The sequence below is a fragment of the Talpa europaea genome, assembly GCF_964194135.1.
Source record: "Talpa europaea genome assembly, chromosome: 3".
NCBI lineage: Eukaryota > Metazoa > Chordata > Mammalia > Eulipotyphla > Talpidae > Talpa > Talpa europaea.
In genome coordinates, this window is record NC_140069.1 from 21,263,103 (window position 1) to 21,287,001 (window position 23,899).

The 23,899-nt window shown below is 41.6% G+C and overlaps 1 protein-coding gene across 5 annotated transcripts in view; it reads left to right on the plus strand.

The window, feature by feature from the left end:
• Positions 1-2,775: 2,775 nt before the first annotated feature.
• Positions 2,776-23,899, plus strand: part of SYBU (syntabulin) — a gene marked incomplete at both ends in the record, with an annotated part of 68,686 nt that continues 47,562 nt past the window's right edge. For 2 of the 5 annotated variants that reach the window (XM_084230009.1, XM_084230010.1), the window contains 2 exons: positions 2,791-2,814; positions 4,502-4,706. In XM_084230009.1, coding sequence (XP_084086135.1) covers positions 2,791-2,814; positions 4,502-4,706 — 229 coding nt within the window. Of the gene's footprint in view, positions 2,815-4,501; positions 4,707-23,899 lie in introns of all 5 variants that reach the window. The other 3 variants (XM_084230008.1, XM_084230011.1, XM_084230012.1) reach the window with 3 other exon arrangements.

Sequence of the window (23,899 nt, forward strand, 5' to 3'; positions counted from 1 at the left end):
AGCTTTTCCTGAGTCATTTTCAAAACAGAAGTGGTGCCTATGTTTTTTATTCTGTACGGATGGTCCCTTAGAATTTACAGGATGGGCTCATTTATGCATTCATTCCTTTGACTGTTATGTACTGAGTGCCTGCTGTGTGGCAGGACCTGTGCTGGGGGCTGCCTAGATCCCTGGTAAAGACAGACAAATATTGATCAATAGTGAATTCTGATACAAGTCATAACAGCTCTCTTGGGGTAAATTAAATACAGGTGTCCTGGAATTATATAAGGGGGAAATCTGATCCTTCCATTCCAAGGGGAGGTTTCTTGGAAGAAGCTGTCTCTAAAATGAAACATAGTGTATATTTAGGGGTTTGAGGAGAATGAATGGTTCAGATGCAAGTAATGCTCCAGACAAAGGTGCCAAGCAAGTACAACAGACTAGAGGAAAACATGAAGAGAGAACTGAAATCAGTTCTAGAGGTTAAGGGGTATCCATTAATACATATGGAGGGGGGAGGGTAGTGATGAGGAAGAGTTGACACAAGAAGAGGGTGGCAGGAAATGAGACTGGAGAACTGAATATGGTCAGATCATGAAAGGTCTTTGTGCCGCATTAAGGAGTTTGAATCTTATATAGAAATCAACTAAGGAACCATTACTGAGTTTCATTGAAGAAAGCATGGCTGAATTTAGCCTTCTAGAAAGGCCTTGCAGAAAAAGTTTAAAACAAGAGAAAGAAATAAGGGGCAAGGTTGGAAACAGCAACTTTAGTTAGATCACTGTTGCTATCTAGGATGTCTGCAGTTTAGTCTCTAAATGAAGAGAATGGAAATGAATAATGAACAAAAGTGATCAGATTCAAAACATTATTACTAAAGCCACATGGAGCTCACCGTGATTTCTGCTCTGTGGGGACTACATGAGAGAGAAGTCAAGATTAACTCTGAATTTCTGCCTTGGACAGCTCAGCAAGGGTGTTGCTGCTATTAGACACTCTTACTCAATTTTTAAGTCTCAGTAGGGAACACAGAAGCACCTTTTCACCTTAACAGTTTACTCCTATTTCACAATATTTTCTGGAACTTATAATTTTGGGGGAATATTTGATAGCTAAATAATTGTATGAATTATCTGGACCATCACTTTCCTGAGGACTGTATTAGAGACAGCTATGGGTATACAAAGTGTGAAGTAATCACACCTTCCCTCCGAATAAAGAATGTTTAAGATTTCCAACCTCACTGCTTAAGCAAGCTAAGTAGATTGAAAATGTATGGAACAAAATGTCTTTGGAAGTACGGCAAGAAGGAAATCGATTCCACTGATCCTCTGATTAGTGAAACCAAGAAACTTTCACATTCCTAGACTTGAGAGTTGAAGACTCAGCAAAATGCTCTGCCGAGGACAAATGGAGATGGTAGTCAAATACAAATTTCAAGGGTGATCGTCTTTCCAGGCAAGAGACTAGGATGTAAGGATCAGACATTTCCACTCACATTGCTACTTAGAGTATTCTTGCATCCTGAGTAAAGGCCCTGTAAGTAATTACAGATGTTGAATATCATCACCAGATAAGATTTAAATGCATCCCATTTAATTGCTCAAGTTTCATGATGCAACCGATGGCTCCCCATTCTAATGATTTTTGAACTTTTCTCAACACATGTGTCTGCCCCACCTTGGTTTTTCTGCCACTCTGTAAGAGACCTAGCAAATATTGTATGAACCACTTGGATGTGGCTCAACTGCCCTTTGGAAAGGTACAGCTGGGTACAGCTGTTTAGTCGTCTTCAACCCAATCTTGACAGCTAGCCGAGGTAGGTATTATGATCATTATTATTATTATCATTAGCTCCCATTTAAAAGAGGATAAGCTGGAAGTTCAGAGAGGAATTTTAGGTGTTATCAGCACTCAGCTTGAAGGCAGTGGAGTTCTGCCTCGGACTGGGTTTGAAGTACAAGATGCAGTGTTCAGCCCAAAGCCTTGTGTTTGGGGCTCATTCCTAGCGCCTGCAGGGCGGAGAAAAGGTACTTGGGGCCCTCAGCAGCCGAGCTTCCCCAAAGCACGGGCACCCTCCTGGCTTTCTTTTCCTGGGCGACGGGCTGCCAAGCCAAGGCCCTACTGATGCAAATCCCCCAGAAAAATCGCAGCCTCTGAGATCCCGGAACCCAGATGCTGTGTCAGTTCTGCAGCAGTGGCTTGGCTGGGGTCCGGGTGCAGGGGAACCCGCCCCGTCTCTCTCGGGCGAGGTAATTGTGGGGAGCTGTATGTTGACTTAAAACCAAGAGACAGGGAGGGGCCGGGAAAGGAAAACTTTCCCTTTCTCCATTTTGGCTGTGAGGTCGCGGCTTTTCTCAGCTCGTTCATACGACGCGCACCCCTTTTAAACCCCAAACCAGGTGCCAAAAAGAGGGTGTCGGGCGCCTAGAGATGCTGCGAGCCTCCGCCTGCCCCCTGCGGGTCGGGTTCTGCAGAGAGGGAGGGGCGCGCGGTACTGGGGGGCGGGGGAGCTGTGCCCGCGGTGCAGTCGGGCTGACGGGGTGCGCAGAGGAGCTACCCCGGGGCGAGCAGGTGAGGGCGGTCCGGGCAGGAGGCGGCGCCCCGGGATCCACCGCGGGCGGTGGCGGCCACACCACGTGTCCGGCCGGGGCGGGGCGGCCAGGCGCGCCCTCCGAGCCCAGCGCTCGGGCCCCGCAGCAGCAGCAGCCCGCGCGCCTCAGCGCAGTCTCCTCGCCCCGGTGCGCGCAGGTGCCTCCACCTGGACGGAGACAGCGGTGGCGCGAGGAGCCGGCTGGCAGCTACGCGATGGGGCCCCTCCGCGAAACCAAGGTAAGAAGGGAGGTCACGTCCTGGGGGCGCCGGAGGCAGCGGGAAGGGGCGCACTGCGGGGCGAGAGGTGGGAGCTGGGAGCTGGAGGGGGGCGTCTGGAGTCGGGGTGAAAAGGGGACCCGAGGCGGTGGAGAGGGTGGGAGGCAGGAGGGCATTGCTCAGGTGATGCGAGTCAGGAGAAGGGGAGGTGGTGCAGGAGGAAGAGACTTCGGGGTTTGACAGCAGGATTTACAAAAATTGACTTGGAGGGTTAATCCGATCTCCCGAAATTGGTTTGGGATCTAGCTCCCAATGGATGCCCTGTGTGTGTGACGCGAATAAAAGGGACTTGGTGTAATGGTGATTGAAATAAGCTTATCGGTGACCCAGCCTCGGTTCAGGGGCTGCAGTGTGCCCAGGGGGTTGCTGACGTTTGATACCTGCCGGTGTCTGATGTGCAGCGCAAATCCAGAGATTGGGTGTGGCTTTCACCCCAGGAATGGGGTGGATGCCTCTGGAGCCTCAGGGGTTCCCTGTGGCTGGGGCTTTCCCCTCAATTCCTGCACTTGCTGGCCTCCCAGAGGTGTTTACTTTGGCAGCAGCCCTTCCTGGTAAGCCCTGTGGAAATGAGCAGGAGGTCATGTTTCAAAATAGTGTTTGTTACTTAATCCAAAGCCGTTTTTTCAGTCGCAGAGGTTGGAGGGACTAGCAGGCTTCTCTGCAGAGCTCCTCCTAGGAATCCATTTTAATAAGGCGGGGTGGTGGTGACCCCGAAAAGCACTGGACTCCAGGGCTGTTCTTCTAGGTGATGTGATGTGGTGACTAAGGTCACTTTTAGCCTCAGTTTCCTCATCTGTAAATAGGGACTCCAATTAGTGTCCTCTCTGTGGCCTGGACTCTAAGGATCAGATGAGATAATAATTTGGAAAGCACTTTAAATTTGAAAAGCAGTGCCCAAATGTTACTTTTTAATGCATTTTTATCAAAGCTTGACCCTCTGTATCTAATGTGCTTTTTAAAAAAGAGAAAAAATATCTCTTCTCATGGGTGTCCTGTCAGGGAAACAAAAGCTTAACATGATGTAAATGGTGGAGCTATCTCACCCAGTATTGGATTTTTGTTTGCCTTTCTGTTGGCAACAAGCCTTGTATACCAGGATATGAATGAATAATTAAGATCCTGGTGGGAAGAGGAGGGATTTGAAAGATAAGGCCGCATGATGTAGCAGGAAAGAATTGTTCCAGGTATAGGGATCTACTTTGTAAGGAGAGAGGACAGCAGAAGTCAAACATTCATAGCTAATTTAGGGAAAGCAAAATGGAAGTCTAGAAAAAATCAAGTAATAAGCCAGTGTGCTGTGAGTTAATGAAGAGTGCTGAGTCAAACACTTGGATGTGACAGAAAGAGCCACAGTGTGAAGGTGAGTTAGGAATGGCACAGGAGTGAGGAATGACCTTCCAACTAGGGGGTGGGTGGGTGGGGGGTGTGTATGTGTGTGTGTGTGTGCACCCTCATGCATGTTTTTAGTTAATTAGGTTTAACTCGTTGAAAGAGTTTTGGAGCTCATTTCAACAACTGAGACAGGCCTAGGGTGAAGATTCAATATTCAGAAATGTGATTTCTTAGAAACTGAGCCTAGAAGGAACAGATAGGAATTAAGAGGGGAAACAAATTTCCTTTTGTTTTCTTTTTGATATCCAATTTTGAGAAGGAGCAGAGAGTGCTGCATCATGAGAAGGAGATTTCCCGAAGCCGAATTCCCCGTTTGATTCTTCGACCCCATCTGCCCCAACAGCAGCACAAAGTGTCCCCAGCCTCTGAGTCTCCCTTCTCTGAGGAAGAGAGCAAAGAGTTCAACCCCAGCAGCTCTGGGCGCTCGGCGAGGACCATTAGCAGCAACAGCTTCTGCTCAGGTACAATACCCTTGGGAGGCAACACGCAGGCGTGTGTGGGCCAAGGTGCATTGTGAGTGGACCTGGACTGGACCCCTCAGAGGCTAGACCTGGTCTTCTGTTATTAGGATGCATTGTGTCAGGGCGAATCTTTTTGGCTGCTTTGGGCTACAAATACATCCATTCAGTGGTTCAGCTGAATAGAATTTCATACCTTTTATGTTATTCTAGTTTATAATTTACCTGGTACATCTAACTTCTTTTTTGTGACGATTTTAAAAATATATATATTCCTTTGTTAAATCTGGAAAAAGTGTTAGCTTGCATTTTACACCAGCAACCTGTATAAAGTTTGGATTCCATAAAGATCAAGCAGTTCCTAATGAATGAGGTCAAGATCAAGGTTTATATCTTAGGGTTGAGCTGACCTTGCAGTTTAGAGGAGAAGAGCATGGCCTTTGTCATCTGCCAGACCTCACCTGGAGTCCCTGTCCCTTTCACTGTTTACAAGCCGTGTGACCCTGGGCAAGTTGCTTAACCTCAAGCCTCAGTTGTTACATCTATAAAATGGGATGATAATACCTACCTATGGAGTTACTGTGAGGTCAAAGGGATACCTGTATTTAAATGTACCCCTAGCACAGTGCCTGGCTTATAGAGGTGCTTAATAAATGGTATTTTGAAGAACTGTGGGTGTCAGTTTTTGGCACAGGATTATGGAAGTTTCCTTAGGGTTGTGAGCATATTTGGTAAAGACATGAATCTCTGTGGTTCGTGAAGATGCCACCATTGTCACTTGACTGAACCTTTTATACCCATAAGAAGCTCATGACTTGAAGAGTTTGCATTCTTTGAGGAGTACTGGGAATTTGGGTAAAATTTAAAGAGGTGACTTTCCTATGATGAAAGAAGGTTTCATAGTGGATAATTTTTAGATTTTACTTCGTGAGAACATAATTTGAAGATTAATACCTGTATGAGAAGGGATATGTGAATCAAGATGCTATGGTTAATGTCCTAACCTAATTGGATATAGTATTGGAATACTGTATATAGTGGAATATATAGAGTATATATATATATATATATTATACATATGGGATACTGGATACAGTATCCCATTATATTTTTCAGATTTTTTAAAATTACAGCTTTGGATTTATTGCATACTTTCATAAAATAATTCTATCCTCTGCATAAATTCTATATTAAAATATTTTTGTTGCCTATTTTTATTTTTTTTCTGTGAAGTAGATTCTTGGCCTGGTTCTGAAAAAAAAATATATCAAAATACTGTACTTTAAAACTTATTTTTTGCATTTGAATGATAATAATCTGGTTTAAAATGGAATGTCACTGATGGTTCACTTGATATTCTCCCAGGAAGTAAACAAGAATAACACATTGGAGCAATTAAGGGTCCTAGAACCTAGAGACATGTTTGCAGAATCTAAGACTGTCTATCTTAACTCTGGTTTGGAGTTCAGTAATCACCCTGGTTGAGTGTGGATAAGCCCAGTGAATATCATTTCAAACTGACCCTCCTCTCTTCGTATAACTCAAGCCCACATTTATTCCTTCAATCTCTGCACATAATCATTTTCTCTCTCACTGACTTCAGGCTAAGTGGTCTTGTCACAAAAAAAGACAAAGTTGGTGAAACAAAACAAAAGAAGAGCCTCAAGTATAATTAGGAAAATAATTTGGTAAACTGATATAATTATTAATTTCGGCCATGAATCACTGTCTCCAAGACCCATTTCCTGTCTCATATCTCCTTCCCAGGAGACCTGTCTCCCACTAAGGCCATAATGCTGTACATGAAAATCAAAAGTAGGTATTGATCTTTCTGCCATTAACTAGCTGAGAATTGAGTGGCAGAAGCCCTTAATTATGGGTGTCTATAAACCTACCTTTCAAGCTGTAGCCTTGGCTGGCATCCTGTTTCCAGATAGGATTCCCTTCCTTCCTGGGCTGTATCTGCCTGTGTTGGCGATTCCCTAAGGTTTGAGTTGGCGCCTTTCCTTCTTTACTGTACTTTGCTGTGGAGCCCTAACAAACCCCAAGATGGTTCTGAGTGCTGTGCTGACTAAAATTGACAGACGCAAGGCCTTAGGGGGTGGGTGGGGGGAGGTGTGCTAATGATGCTTTAGGAGGTCAGTCAGTGGATGGGAAATAAATGGTCTTGGTACTATGGGGAGCATTAAAGCTGCAGGCTGGGATGTAGACTTTTTTTTTTTAATTTTAAAACAAGTTATTTTAATGAGTTATAATGTAAGAGGAACATTGTGGAGTAACCTCCAAGCCAGTGGGTCGCATTCATAGCCAACTTGGTGGTGGAAGGTGAAACTTTCCAAATTCCACCCTCTGCCATCATCTCAAAGGTAGAAGGTACTTTCCAGACCACCCCCTGAGCTGGGGCTGAGGAAAAATAAGGGCAGACTTGGAATTTTTTGTAGTTAAGCTGAGCAGGGCAGCCTAGGGTCCTGCAATAAGCAACTTACTACATTTTTTTAATTTAAATTTTATTTTTATATTCCCCATACAATTATAACCCCCTTATTTTGACCCCAATCCCTCCTTTCCTCGCCCCCCATCCCCCATAGAGTGTCTCTGGTTCATAGTTGTTTGTTGATTTTGATACTTTCTTTCTTATAGTTATTCATTTTCCTGGTCCCTTGTTTAAGTTTTCTAGATTCCTGCTATGAGTGAGACCATCCGGTATTTTTCTTTTTCTTTCTGGCTTATTTCGCTGAGCATGATCCCTTCCAGCTCCATCCATGAGCAACTTACTACATTTCTTGGACTGTAACTCACATCATATCTGACCTTGAACAGTTATAATGCTAACCCACCCAGCGCAAGCTAAAATGTATCTAAGCCTATAACCTCCTTGAAGGGGTGCTCAGCCTTTGGATGTAGATCCACTGAGCCAAGCACCAGTACAATAAACCTGCTTCTTGTTAGCTGCAGTGCCCTGGTTTCCTCTACACCACAAAACAAAACCACTGGTGTGGAAAGGTATTGATGCAAAAGCCTCCAGTTTGCTACACACAGCTTCAGCTTGGGCCTTGGTCTCTGCTCAGCAGACACTATCTGGGCTAGAGCACTGCCAGCCTGTAAATATAAATTTTCTCCCTCAATCTCTCACTCTTTGCTCCCCCTTTTCTCACTGGGAGGGGGAGAATGTAAAACACATCCAGCCAGCAGGGGGACATAGCTGGTTTTAATACAGCCACTTTTAAACACTGAGGCCAGAATATATGTTGCTTCTTAATCATGACAGTTAAGTCAGAGACCAAGACACATACAAATAGTAAACATGTCATCCTCTGTTAGGATGAAGCTAAAATAATTAAAGAAGTATCTGTGGCGCCTGTAGCTTCATAACCTTACAGTGATTGTCCTGCATTAACTTGTCTTCTGTATAAATCATCACCTGCATGGAGATGAGAGGGGATGGGTAGAGTTAGGGGGATTCTTACAGTCCGCCAGTGAAATTATAGAGGAAGAGGTTACTCTAATGCAATGCAATTTAATTTGAAAATTATATTTTTTAGAACTGCAAAATGAAAACTTTTTTCCTAAATATCTATCAAAGGTATTAATGGTGAAGAGTATTATATGTTCTAAGATACTCGATTTTTGAAAGAAGGTACTTAAGTGTATTCTTACAAAGTAAAATTTACTTAATAGAAATGATCAGCCTTTATTTTGAGAGTCTAGCTTCCCTATCATTGGTAAAAAAAAAAAAATTATGATAGTGAATGGTAGAGATATTGCAGCAAAATAAATGACAACTCAATTTTGATGTGTTCTCCACCCCCACCCTTAAGTTTGTCTTTTATTTTTGCTGTTCTGTGAAATTAAAAGACCAAGAACTTTTCAGAGTGACCTGTCCATTCTTCTCTACTTTCACAATCCCTTCCTGCATCCTCTGCTTCCTCCTTTTCATCCCCTGGGAGCCTTGACAAGGAACATTTAATGACTTGATATTCTATATACTAATTTGTATGTTGTATCTATCTCACTTCAGAGGGAGGGAGTTGTGTGTGACCTTTTGCAATTCACTTGGGGTGTGTCCCCAAAGAGCTCTTCTTTTAATAGCTTCTTATTAGCAGAATTTCTTTGAAGATAGGCATGTGTTTGTGCATTTCATCAGCACGTGTGATTTTGCACTTGGACTTCATTCTCCTCTGAAAACAGTCTATTCTTTACAGTTTATATTCCATCTTAGTCACTGTAACCTTATTTGAACTCAGTTAAGTGTATATTGGAGGCCAGACCCTATTTTGTGTGCATGACAAGTAAAACATCGCACATTCATATTAAATGTTAACACTTTCTTTAAAAAAAAGTCATTAAAAACTACAGTCAATAGTAAGTTCCTAGAAACAAAACACCTGCTTTTGTATCTCCTCTATTTTTTTTTTTTGTGGGACCCTCGCTGGTGGCCAGGGAATGAGCCGGGGCTGCAGAGGCTGCGGGGAGCCTCACAGCCCAGCACTCAACTGCTGCGCCACCAGGGGAGGCCCTCTCTTCTATTTTTAATCCAATTTTACCAGTGTTTTGGCATAAAGATACCTTATCTTCTCCTCCCACCACCATTCTTCACTGTGTTTCTTACAAGATACATGCCCATGAGAAGTGAAAAAAGTTGCATATGTGATCTGTGCTCTGAGTGTAGCCTGTAGAATGTGGCCTTTGTCCATTTTTCTCCCCCTTTTATGTTGACAGTCAGTGGGATTTGACAATGGATCCCAACCTCCGCCACTATTAGAAAAGCTGATGACCTGGGTGAGTAAGTCAGTCCCATCCATCAGTCACCTGACATGGTCAGCAGCATGCTGTGCATTCCTTTTTGCTTAGTTGAGGCAATAATTACCCCTTCGAACAGGGAGGCAGATGGATTGCTGAGTTTTAAGCTAGTGCTCCTTGGGGTGCCTTGTAAACATGGCAGGTGGAACAAATTATGCATACAGAACATTGGTTGTTTTATGGGAGTCCAGTGATTTCTCTGAGTTATTTCCATATTTCTAATGTGCACACACAGAGACAGAGGAAAATTTGTGACCTAACTCATTAAAAAACATGTACCAGGTCAATAAGCTAAATGGTCAGAATCTGAGATTCTTTGTGGTCTAATCCCTAGTAAAGTGTTTGCAAAAAAAATTTGGCTTCTACCATGGCTCAGAAGATACCTTCCTTGGAGTGCCAGTGACCTAGAGGTAATCACTGCTGCTATTTGTGGGAAGAACAATTAGGGCAAATTACAGCCTGACTATGCTCCACCGGTATGACATGCCTGCAGAAATGTGCTAGACCTCGCCAAACAGAAATATTCTTGCTATGCTTTGTCCAGTTGAGGAGACTTGGCGTCTGGATAGAGTAAGCCTTTGAACATAATGATCAAAATTGAGATGAACTGCTTAAAGTGAAGTAAGCAGCAAGACCAAATTACAGGATAATTGAATGACTGCCAACCTGCTGTGAACAAAAAACAAGGACCCTAAGACTTCAGTATCATTTCAATGAAGATGAGACCTTGGTACAGTTGATAATATCTATTTCAAGTGCTTTGCTGTCTCAGCTGCAAAAAATAAGTACCTAATGAAATAGGTTACATATGAAGGGTATGGAGGCCATACTTCTTCGAGGATGTGGTAACTGCAGTCAGAAAGACAGAGCAGAATTTTTTTACCATTTAATTAAAAAAAAAAAAACCAATAAGCAGTGAAAACAGTGAAGGGTAATCATGATGGAAGTGGACCCAGCCTGGAAGCAAAGTACGGACCTTCACACATAAGTCTTTTATGTTAGAAAACACTCATCTTTATGATCATGTTTTTAAATTTCTGATATGATGTTTGCCATTCCTCAGGAAAGCTTGTTTAAAATGTTAATTTAAAAAAGGTTAGTAACTTGGCACTACCTAACCTCCCATTCTCAGAGCAGGAGAGCCCAGGATCTGTATTTCATGGCCTTTCTGGATGACTGATGCTGACCCCACTGCTTTGGGGTCTCTGTATGGGGATTGTATGAAGGATGTGAAGTGTATGCCCTAAGTGGCATCACAGGATGAACTAGAATCAAAGAAGGTGGAAGTGGTGGCCAGCCTGCTGCCCTACTCCATGGCAGGGGCCAGGAAAATGCCTTCACATTCCCTGGAAATTATAGCTTCTCCCTCAATATTTACAGTTCCCATGTCATTAGTCTTAGCAATCATTTTATTTATATCTACATCATGGGTTTGAATTATGTTCCTTCCTTTATTTTCCTATATAATTGTGTCTCTGAATTTACTATTGTTAACCATGCTTTTTATTCTTAAGCATTTTCCTTCTTTGATATTAGGATGAATTGGGGTAAGTGAAACCAGGTGTGCTGAATACACCTCATGTGCACCCTGCACACCTAGTGAGTACACTGAAGAAGATACCAAAAGAGAAACTGGCCTGGGAGTACCAGGACATTAAGCATTTCGCAAGCTTCTGCAAAACTATGTTATCCGGTAAACAATTAATAAATGCCTGCTAAAGATCAGGAATTATGCTGAGGCTATAAAGATGAATACACAGAGGTTGGAAAAATCAGTTATTTTATTGTGTCAACTCTGGCATCAGAATAAGTAGGATGGCGATTTTTTGGATGTGATTCCCACACAGCCACCTTTCCTCACTTATCTAGCATCCCTGTCTGTCTTGCCCACACCCCTTCCACACATAGTCCTTCCTTGTAAGATGAGTCTGTTGCTCCATTTATTAGCAACATAGACCTCTCACATTTCTAAAGCCCAGGGATTCAAAGTACATTAATTAGTGTGGTGTAGTGGCTAAACATGAGCCTTGGCATCAGCAGACCAGAGTTAAAAGCAGAAATGATTAGAAAGGGTTGCTGGGCCAGCTCAGGAAAGACTTTGTATGCCCTGCTGAGAACTTGAGCCATGAGCTCAAGGAGCCAGGCAGGAACTAGACCAGTAATGCAAAGTGTGAGGCCTCCTGGACACTGGACAGGTGAGGGGGTTCTAGAAATGGACAGTGTGTGCCTTTACAGAATGCTAAAAATTCAGCTTTTAAACTAACTCCATGGGCCAGATAGCATGCAGAAATAGCTGGATGGGACTGGTGGGCTGCCATAATACAATTCCTAAGGATCTTGCCAAGCCCATGAAGGATTTTCAGCCAGAAGAATTATAACCAGATTTGTAATTTAGAAAAATCTTTCTGACATCTGCTGGATGGCAGATGGGAGGGGTCAAAAATGATGGTGAGGAGCTTACTGGGTTTGAAGGCCATTGCTACTGTCTAGATGATAGGAGGATTGGGGAATAAGACAAAAGGGTCTTCATCACCAAATAGAAATGGCAGGGAAGGATCATTTCCAAATTTCCACTGGATGAACGCACACAAATGAGTAGCAGGATTGGGGAGGAGATCGTGCCATGTTAAAATAGAGTTCAGATTCAGTTTTGTTGCATTTAAGGTAATAGTAAAGGTCTTAGAGATAATGGTGAGCATCTGGAGTGCTGAAGAGAAATCAGAGGTGGTGAAGGAAGTCAAGAGTAGTGATGGTTAGAACCCCAGGGGAGTGCGTGGAGGAAGATGAAAGGACCAAAGCTTAAACTCTGCGCTAAGAGTAGGCAGAAAAGGGAAGCCAAGGCACCTGAGAACAGCATTCACAGCAGAGGAAGGAGAGCCAAGAGTGACAGTGTCTCCGATCCAAAGGAGAAGGGGGTTTCAAGAAAAAGTAGCAGAGCGGTTTAGTTATCACAGCAGGATAAAGTAAACAGTACACTAAAAATTGCTTAGGGATAAGAACCCCCAGGTTATCAGAGGTCTTAGACAGAAACAGTCCCAGAAAATGGTGGGGATGGAATTCCAATTACATGAGGTAGTTGACAAAGTGTAAAGAGCTTAACTGAGACAGGAAGGGAAAAATAAAAACAAGTGCTGTGTTTATAGTCAAGATAGGGGGCTTATCAAATGACAGGGGTTTGATAAGGTTTTCAAACTGAGGGGAAATAGAAAAGAAAGCCAGGAGGGAGGTAGAGAGCTTGGGGTTGGGGAGTTTGAATTTGAAAATAGTAGAGAAGTAATAACTCTGTATCTAGACAAGGGGTAGACCCCAAAAGACACATATGGGAGGAAAGGCGGGCTGTGAGTATAGGTAAATATGTTTTTTATGTCAGGGTAGGTACCTGAAAGATATATTTCAAAGTCCAGATTAGCTGCTCCTCCTTTCAGTGTTCCTAACATAGTACATGACCTGGCACTAAAATTTCTTGTCTAGTTTCCTGACTCGTCAGTTGACTGTAGGTTCCAGGAGGGCAGGAATACTGTTTCCCCACACTCTACCTGACACATAGCAGTTGCTTACTAAGTACTTGCCAGAATTTGTTAGACGTCACAATTATGAGAACAGGACAAGTGTTTTCTCTCATTTAATAGAATATGTTGAGAGAGCGGGTGTTATCTTAGTATTTGGGGAAATAAAGCAGTTAGAGCAGTCCCCAGTATGCAGTTGACTGGGTTGATGAAATGAAAGACACATTATGTACCAGGGAGTCTCACATCTCTGAAAGTCAGAATCTTAGTGGAGTAGCCCAGGTTCTTGGTTCTGCCTGTCACTACCAAAAAACCAATAAGCAGAGACAGGAATTGAATCCAAAAGCACTTTCATTTTCGGATCACTGGTCACTGATCTGAGAGAATGGTGGGCACAACCCCCTGAAGAAATAGCTCTGCCATTGCATCTCGTGCTGGCCTTTTTATATTGGGTTAAATACAAACAATTAGCCATAAGCAACCAGCCCGTCAGAACAGCCCATTACAGTTGATGTTTCTGGTATTTGTCATGATCAGCCCCTCCTGGTGATCTTGACCCTAGAACATCGCAGTCTGCTGACCCCGGTCAATTTCTGATGGGATCAATGTCCACACTCATTTGAGCAGCATCGGGATAGAAACCTCAGTTCAAAGCAAGAATTTTAGTTTAAAGAAAACAGATCATATAATGAGTTCATGCAGCTTTTGCTATGTGTGTAGGTACAGATTCCTGTATGCTGCCCTTCTGTTCCTGCCTATCCACCTGTCAAGAGTGGGTCCCTGACCCTAGTGCTGTGGATAGCCAGCAAATATTGCTAAGACAATCAGAATATGCTCCCCTCAAGAGCTGGTGCTTGAGCAAGACTTTGAAGACTGAGTAGGGGTTTGAGAAGCAGAGCATGGCATAGCAAATCGAGATCAGTGTGAGTGAAAGCACAGTCCTGAAAATGCAGGGCAGAGTAACCTTTATTTCCCAACCATGCCAGGTTGGAAGAAAAAAGCATTGCAGGCAAGAAAGTATTCAGCACAGAGTTACACAGTCAGTGCTCTAGGACTGCAGCTGGACACTAGTCATCATTCTGCCCCAACCCAGGTGGTTTGTACGCAGAGAAAGTCCTCATCTCTTCCCACTGACCTGGGGAGACTCAGTGCATTTCAGGTAGACAAGACTGCTGAGTGTACTGGTGGTGTGATGTGGGGTTTTTTTGCTGGCTGTGAGGTTCAGTAAATAATTTCCCAAACCCCCACTGCTGCTTCACTTAGCTGTCTTTGGAGGCACAAATCAGCTCCTCTTCTATCAGATAAGATGCAGCTGCTCCTCTAAATGAAGGATAAATGGCATCTCCCAGAGCACCAGCCTTGGGTTCCACTCGTCTGGCTGTGGAAGGACACCAGTCCTGTCGGGCTGACTCCCCTCTTCTTAGGGAACCCCCACCAAGCTTCCCAATGGACTCCTTCAAGCACTCACCCCATAGACACATATCCTTCAACTTGACCAGGCTCCGTGTGGATATTCCTGGGTCTCCCATCTCCCGGCTGGCCCAGTCTTTATTCTCTCTCCTTTATGTGGGTGCCCTTGCAGATAGGATTCCTCTTAGACCCTGATCTGACTCAGTTCTTGAGACCCTGTGAAGCCTAATCTACCCTTCAGTATAATCTGAGGTGTTGGTGAGGATTTTGTTTCCTCTAATATTAATGATTATATTTTTTCATGTACAAGTAATAAAAATAACTAAAAAAAATTCTGAACAGGAAAAACCCCAATGGAGCAATTGCATACACTGTAGAATAGCACGATTTTTTTAATTTAACATAATCAAAATGAATGTAATCACATTTATAGGATTTATTTTGTTTTGATTTTTGCCTAAGCGAGATCCTCTCCATAGATCTGGGGTCCTTCCTGTTCACCATGGAGGTAAATGTTTCTAGAACACCTGTTGTGGGCCAGGTACTGTCCTAGGAGCTGAACTAGAGCAAGGACCTGTACTGACAGGTCTCCTGCCCTCAAGGGATGTGTAGTCCAGGCGGTGCCTGTGCCTGTCATGACTTGTCAACCTATAGACATCCCCCCTCACACCTCCCCTAATCTTTATTTCCCAATCATGCAAGTCATGAGAAAAACCAGCAGCCCAGCTCACAGTCACAAAGCCGCCTACACACTTTTCACTCCCTGGAGAGCCATCGTGTTGAGCCATTCTTTGGTGGATGGACATTTTGTCTCTAAGGCTAAAGTTCAGCACTGAGGATTTTATTTTTTGGACATCATTGGAATTAGACTATTTATGAACTCATTTCTTCTTTTCCTCTCCTGTCTCTGTTCCTTTGTAAAATGAAGCACCAGAATACATCTCTATCATTTAAAACAAATTTTTTTTCCCAAATAAGAAAAACCCCAATGGAACATTATTTTTAAATTTAACTTCCATTTTTTATCCATTACTCCATTTCCACCATCACTATAATGATTCTCTACATGAGAAAAAAGTAGAAGGGAGAAGGGAGAGAGAAATATTTACATCACTAGCAGACAGCTGACCATATATAATTCACATGTCCTTAGGGCAGTTTTGATTTTTCTGGTTACAAGATTTTCCAGAGTTGACGAGATAATTTTTTGCTCTCTGTCTCTCTCCCTTCAGATCCTTCCAGTTCCCCTCCCTCCCTCTCTTTCCCATCCTTTCCCACCAAGGAATCTTAAAAAACAAATAAGCAAACTGAATCTTTAAAAAGATATTGCTTAGAAACTAGATAAAAATTCCTGTCAGGGCCTCCCTGGTGGTGCAAGGGGTTGAGACGCAGCACTGTGAAGCTATCGGTAGCCACTGCAGTGCTAGTTTGATCCCCAGCCAGGGAGCTACCCACATGGCGCAGCTACCCTCCTGGCTTGCCTGCCGCTCCCCTCAGCAGAGTATTTCAGTCAATCTGCCTGTTCTGCTCCCCACTCTCTCTAGTGAATCCTCAACCCCCGCATCTCTGGCCTACACACCAGCTCTTGCATGCATAAATTTAAAAAATCCCTATTGCTAAGAAGAGAAAAGTTCATAAGTATTAGTAAGAGGCCTGCCTGGAAAAGACTATCTCTATGAAAGAAAGGGCAAAAGAAATCAAAGAAACTACAGAACTACAGAAGAACCCACACCCTGCCCCCTTGCCGGGGCTCACCTCTCTTCTGGCAGTGATAGAAGCTCCTGGTTTCCAACTTCAGCATCAGCAACTCCCTCACCAGGATGGCTGGATAGACATGTTACTCATACTACGTTAGGAATATGGACCAAGATATCTCCCCCTCCAAATTCTTCTCTTTAATTTGCATTTGCAGATTAAACAACTTGCTGCTTGGTAGGAAATCAAGTGGAGGGCCGTGTTTCAGAGACAGCAGGCCTCCCTGCAGAGATATGGACAAGTGCTCCACTCCCCCTCACCTTCTCCTCTACTGCCAAGGCTACATACACCAGGGTGACTTTTATGGGAGCACTCAAGGTTCCAAAATAGCTCAGAAGTCCTGGTTATGTTTATTTTGTCTCCAAGAAACCAGGGAGATGTTCATTAAATATCTCCTCTGTTCTGGTAGATGTAGGTTACATGTCTTATTGTGCTTAGGAAAGTATGTTTCCATTGGTATATACATCTTTAAAGAAAATAAGCTCCTTGTGATCCCTGCATTTCCTTGCAGTTGCTATTTATTTCTCTGCTCCTCCTCAAAGCAAAACTTCTCCAAAATCCTATCTCCAGAATTTGTCCTTGTCAAGCAGGTAAGTGACCATAATAGCAAATCTGAAGTTCTTGTCTGCCCTCATTTTCCTTGACTTCTTTTTTGTATGTTTTTTACTTGTTTATCAAATTTCTCTATATACCAATGGAAGGTGAACTATTTGAGCACAGGGTTTCTTGAACATTATCATGTCCCTAATATCTAGAAGACTGTATGACAGACACAGGAAATCAAAAAATATTTGTGGAATGCATGGATGGCTGGTGGAATGAACGGACGGACAGACAGACGGATTGGATTCATACACCTCAGCTTAGGTGATTACATCATGTTGCATCATGTAATATGAAGCAAATTTAATGTAGGACCCACATTGTGTATTACGAAGTTAAATTAATGTAGAACCCTGTGAATGAGACTTGTGAATTCTCACTCCAAAAGATGCTAAAATTAGGTAAAGGAACAGATGATCCCATTTTGCTATGGAAACCTAGAATGCAAAATTATCTGAATGGCAAGTAGTGTATGGTTTACCATGTCAAAGCGAGAATAGTGGGAAAATGGAAACAACTAGAAAGAGTTTCTTGCCTCATTTGTTCTGTGGTTTGCTTATTATGGAATGGCTTCTTTCTAAAAGTTTCCTTTGTCTGTTTTTAATTTCGACATTCCCAGAATTTCTGCATTTCCTCTTAGAACAAACAAAGGTAGAAAAAATTAGAAAACAGCTAGCTGGTGGTGGTGAGAAAAACCAGTATTTGAGAATCAGACCACCTGAGTCTGACCCTGAGTCAGTTAATCAGTAGTTGTGTGACCATGGGATTCTTAATATCTCTTTTTTTTTTTATATAGAGGCATGTTTTATTTATTTATTTGTTTTTTGTTTTGTTTATGCATGCACTGGGTACAGTCAGAAGCGTGGGAGGGTGAAAGAATTCACCAGAGCCAGAGCGGGGAGCAGAGCAGGCAGAAGGACTGAAGTACACTGCTGAGGGGAGCAGCGGGCGGCAGGAGAGGTCTGCGCGCCATGTGGGACCCTCCTCCGGTGGCCGGGGAGCAGCTGGGGATCGAACCGGCACCTCAGAGGCCGCGGGCAGCTTCGCAACCCAGCGCTCAACCGCTGCGCCACCGGGGAGGCCCTCTTAATATCTCTTGAGCTTCAGTTTTCCCCATTGTAAAATAAAAAAATATTAAAATTATAAAATGAGTTCGATTGCCACATGATAAGTACTTCATAAATGGTACTTTTCTCACATTTTCAGTGCATCTGAATGATTCATGGTAAGAATTTCAGAGATCAAATTAACCATGAGTTTAAGCTGTGACATTTTAGGTCTCTATCACAGTGTCTTCAAAAATTTCAATATCTGTAGCAGTAAGAATAATGACAGCATAACAGTATCTACCACATAGTAGTTTCTCAATAAGTATCTGTTGAATGGATGAGTAAGTGGTCGGTAAACACTTACATCATTCATGAAAATCAACTAGATTTCCATATAGTTTAAAGTAATGTTTCCTTACAATAGCAATGATTTTTTTCTCCAAATTATGCAACTAAACATTGAGCAGCATGTTTCAAGATATTATGGCACAAAACCACATTTTCCTTTGCCTGATGTTATTTTTAAATGTGTCTTCTGGAATTGTTTAGTTCAACATTTTGGAAAACAAATGAGCTCTGACATCTAAGTTCAAAAATGAACCAAAGATTTCAGAGATGTATCTTGGACTTTGAAGAAATACCTTAATTTGCAATCTTTAAAATCCAGTTATTTACTCTTATATGTAATTGGTACAAGGAGGTTGCAGTAGGGACCTTGTCAACATAGTTGCCACCAAATGCATTTGATGACATTGATTGCTAGGCACTTTAGTTAGATATCAGGAAATTATATATCACACACACTCTCTTTCTCACACACACACACACACACACACACACATACAATTTGGGTATCCTAGTATTTTAAAATATGCATATATTCACCTTGCAAAAAAAAACATTGCTTTCAAAATTTCATAAGGACAGATTTCCTTAAAATTAAAATATTAATAATATAGTTAGCATCCAATCTTATCCCGCATTTTTAAATGAATTCCAATAGGATTTAATTTCAATAAAAAGTGAAGCTATAAAGATTTAGAGGAAAACAGATGTAAATGTTTAGTTGATCTTGGAGTAAAGAAATAAATTCTAAACATTAAATCTTTGAAAGAAATCACAAAGTAAAATATCAAGAGATTGACAACTAGAAATAGAAAATGGTTTAAATTGTTAAAGCATTATAAAGTGAGAGGCAAACAAACTGGATGAAATATGTCAAAGGGCTAATATCTGTCATATATAGGGATTTCTTATTGAGTATTGGGAAATGTTTAATATGGGGCCTCCCTGGTGGCCTATGAGTTAAGTGTTAGGGCTGTAACCACTATGCCTTGAGTTAAACCCCCGGCCAGGGAGTTAACCCTTATGGTGCAGCAGACCTTTCGTGTCTCACCCACTGCTCCCCTCAGCAGTGTATTTCAGTAAATCTGCCTAGTGAATCCTCCCACCTCCCACCCCCGTACCTCTGGCCTACAAAATAAAGTGTTTAATATGACAGAAAAATTGTCAAAGGACACAACAATTTATAAGTTAAAATGTTAACATATAGGGCCTCCCTGGTGGCAGAAGGGGTTAAGATACAACCTATGAAGCTATCGGCAGCCACTGCAGCATGAGTTCTAGCCTCGGGTGGGTAGCTGCCCACATGGCACAGCAGACCTCCCCTGACTCACCAGCTGCTCCCCTCAGCAGTGTATTTCAGTCAGTCTGCCTGTTCTGTTACCTGCTCTGTCTCTGGTGAATCCTTTCACCCCCCACACCTCTGGCCTGTATCCCAGTTCTTATATGTATAATCTTTTTTAAAAAAAGAAGTTAACATATAAAAAAGACACTAAAGCCTCACTAATAATTAAATACATGCACACTAAAATATCAGAAATATATTTTTCATTAGTAACTTGGCAGAAATACGAAGAAAGTTGTATTCCTGCTGTCCGGAATATAGTAAGTGGAATACTCGTACAATAATAATAGGAATGTAATTGTCTCAAATGTATTAAAAAGCCTTGGTAATTTCACTTTTAGAGATACGATCTATTAGATATTGTTTTTTGTAAAATGTGTTCTTGAAGCAATTTTAATAATAGTGAGACACTTGAAAACTAAAATATCCTACAAGGATTGATTTTTAAAGTCACCATATTTGTATCTATTTTAAATATTTATTCACTTAAAACAATGTTTTCAAAAAATAAGTATTTTTTAAACTTTTAAAGATACTTAAAATCAGAAAGAATACTACAATGAACCCTGATAATGCTATTTATCTACTTAATCAGATTAAGAAGTAGCAAGATATTGTAATTTTACTTTGTTGTGGTATTTTAAAGCAGTTCCCCAGACATCATGTCATTTCATTCTACCTACATAACTCAGGATACCCTCCTTTTAAATGATGAACTTTCCCATATAATCATAGAGCATTTTCATTACCAACAGAATTAACATAATTCCTTGGTCTGAGAGACCACTGAAACGGGCCCAGTTGTCTCGAAAGTGTCTGTTTGCTTCCTCATGGTATCATTTTCTCCCAGAGACAAACAAGCTTTTTCTGTAAAGGACCAGATAGTAAATATTTTCCACTTTGCTGGCCAGATGATCTCTGTCACAATGATTCATCTCTGCCAGTGTAGCTTGAAAACCACAGCAGACAATATGTAAAGGATTGGGCATGGCTGTGTTCCAACAACATTTTATTTACAAAAGCAGAAAGCAAATAGGATCTGGCCTGTAGCCTGCAGTTCCCCTTGATTTAACTCATCACTCTCTCCTCCATATATTTTATAAGGTGAACATTAGCTTTTAAAGCTCAATTAGACTTGGGAAAAAATTTTGGTGGTAATACTTCACGAGGAATGCTGTGTTCCCCATCTCTATCCTGTTGGAAGTACATGATGTCTGTTGTTCCCCGGTTGGTGATACTAAGAATATCCAGTGGGTACAGATGGGCAAGGCCTGGTCCCTCCACTGTACTCTACCTCTCGGCTTTTTGTTTCATTTTCATCCATTATGCTTGTGCATAAATCATTTATTTTATCAGAGGTTGCAAATGAGTAATTTTCTGTTTTATTCTATCCGATGCTTCTATATGGAAGAACTTCCCATTGTCAATGAGGGATGTCAGTTACACTGAAATAAATTTGGATAGGGGCAGTTTTTACAATCAGGAAAGATGCTAAATCTTTCTTTAATTGTCAAATTTCAATATAAAGAATTGGCCCCTAGGTCACTTTGAATGTGTACCTGTGAGTTGGAATTTTTTCATTTTTCATTTTGAAATTGGTTTGTTTTGCTGAGCAGAAGCTTTTTTGTTTAATGTAATCCTTTTTATATTCTATTTTGTTTCTCTTGCTGTTGAAAAAATCCATAAAGCCATCACTAAGACCAATATCAGAGAGACTTTTACCTTTGTTTTCTTCTATGTATCTTATAGTTTCAGATCTCCACCTGTCTTAAGTTTTGTTTTTCTTTTTTTTTCCCTTAACATCAATTTGGAAACTAGTCATTGGGACTGTTTCACTTAGCCCTTTCAATAGTCCTCAGCTTATGGAGATTCCTGAATCTGTGTTTGTTCTTTCCAGTATCATTAATCCTGTGAACAGAAACAACAGCAAAAAAAAAAAGCACATTCTCGGATATAAATCAAGGAGAGTGTGTAAGTGAACCCTTTCCCTGTAGGTGGTGATCATTTAGATGTGACTTTGACGAGGGTCACTTTTATTGAGTACCACCTGGAGCCATTCTGGGCCCATGTAAGTGGGCTTTAAAATTTGTTGATCTAGAAGGAAATCATCCTGTATTTTCAACTTGTTCACACTATATGAAGTAGGGAACATGGTCCTTTTATATTTTTTTGGTTTTGTTGTATGAAATTATACCTACCATGAATAATAAAGAGGTATAAAAACTCAACTATGTAAGGGCTGGCTGTATGTGTGGTTTTTTTTTTTAAAGATTTCTTTAATCTATGCATATAAGAACTAGGGTGCAGGGGGTGAGAGGATTCACCAGAGAGAGAGTGGGGAGCAGAACAGGCAGATGTACTGAAATACACTGCTGAGGGGAGCAGCGGGTGAGGCAGGAGAGGCCTACTGCGCCATGTGGGTAGCTCCCAAGCCGTGTCTGTGAGAGCACTGAGCCTAACCCCTGAGCCACCAGGGAGGTCCCTGTATGTGTGTTTGAAAAGAAAAACTCATCCCACTCTAATAGATTGGCAGCCTTTGCATGTTCTTCCTAAAGCCTTAGTGCAGAGCTTCCCTTATGCCAGAACCAGCCTGGAAAGTTCTTATTTTTCTCAGGCATTTCTGTGGAAATTTGAAACATCCCATTCTTTCTGGGAAGGTCATTTGGGATTTCCACCATATCCCACCCAGAAAGTTTCCTCATGGTGCCTTTAGAAATTTTTGTCATTGAAAATTTCTTTATACTTAATATAACTAATAAAAGCTAACCTTATCAATACTGTGTTTATAAATCTGTGGACCCTGCAAGACAAATTCAACATTCAAGATACCAGCAGCAAACAGAAGGCAGACTCAAAGATTTAACTGAAGCAAGTTTAATGTGTGTCCGAGTCACATGTACTTTGGCACATAGTAAAATTAGACATGAACTACCAAAGAACATCAACTTGACTTTACTATTCTTTAGAATATTGGAGTGGACTAAGAATATTTTACTATTTTGGAAAGAAGTGTTATCTTCCGGTTTGGTGGTCTGCTTCTAACTCTGACCATGAAGTTAAAAAAAAGAGTAAAGAAAAATTGGGGAGAAGGGCCCAAATACATCTTCAGTGCTACACAGAGAAAAATACCTCAGGAGACACAGGTGACCACATGGTCACACAAACAAAGCTCCATTTCCTTTGTTAAGGTCTTAGCTTTACATAACTTACACATAACTGCTTTGCACACGCACTTCAAGGGTGCTCTCTGTAGTAGGAAAGCTAATGGCCGGCCCTTTCCAAAAACTAGAGTTCCTTGTTATTCTGGGTTACATTGTATAAAACAGTCAAATGTCCCAATCTTCTCAGCTGACTCAAGAGATTTCCCTGGATATGGATTTGCATTAATAGGCTTGCCATTGTGCAGGGACTGTACACTGAATGTGATATTTACCCAACTCCTATCGGCTTATTTATAAATTCCATCTGCATGGGGACTAGGATTAATACCTGTGAGCTGGTTCAGTGCCAAGACTTGAAACATCTTTGTTTCACCAAGGAAAGACCATTATATTCCTATTGTTTCCCATTCGATTTGATGCTCAATACTAGATAGTTATGTGATGGCTAAACACTAGTTTATGTATTAAGCAAATGCTATACAAGACAACTAAGGTTAAGGATTTGTTCAGGGATTGTCTCATTCCCTGCCCCTGGAGATACTAGCTGCAAATATTAATGACAGGTGAGGTACTTACTCTAGGCAAACAATTGCTACAGCCCTCTCTAAACTGCTTCCTAACTTTAAGTTCCCAATTTTTAACCCTACCTTAACACCTAACCCTTGAAATTAATCTACTATAGACATGGTTTGTTCATATTCTTTCTCATTTAACTCTAGCAAACTAATTGTGACAGAATCAAAGAACGTTTGCTGTCTATTTAAAGTATAATTTTGACAGTTTCTCAATACTAGAACTTACTGTATTTTGTCTGTATGAGAGTTAACCAAACTTACTTTTTAGCTTTGAAAATCTGAAATGTGGATTTTTATTTATTCCAGCCATCTCTCTTTCAAAAGAAGTAATTTTTGTACTGACTCATAAGGAAATAATTTTAAAGGCACTAGGTAATTTTGAGTGATTAGACTTCACTTATTGGTTTATCTGCTTTGGGACAGCAGTCAAAAATGAGGCTCTCCTCGGGCAATGGACAGACTTGTTGAGCCTTGTAGAAGTTCTGGAATCTGAGTAATTAGCAGCTTTGCGCCTTTTTAGAGAAGAGTTTGGATTTATTTGGGTTGAAACTTGGGGCACGCAAATGTAAAAGAAAAGCAGGGACAATAGGTGATGAAATAGTTGAGCAATAACAGCCAAGAAAGGTTGTCATCCTGTAATTCAGGGCCAA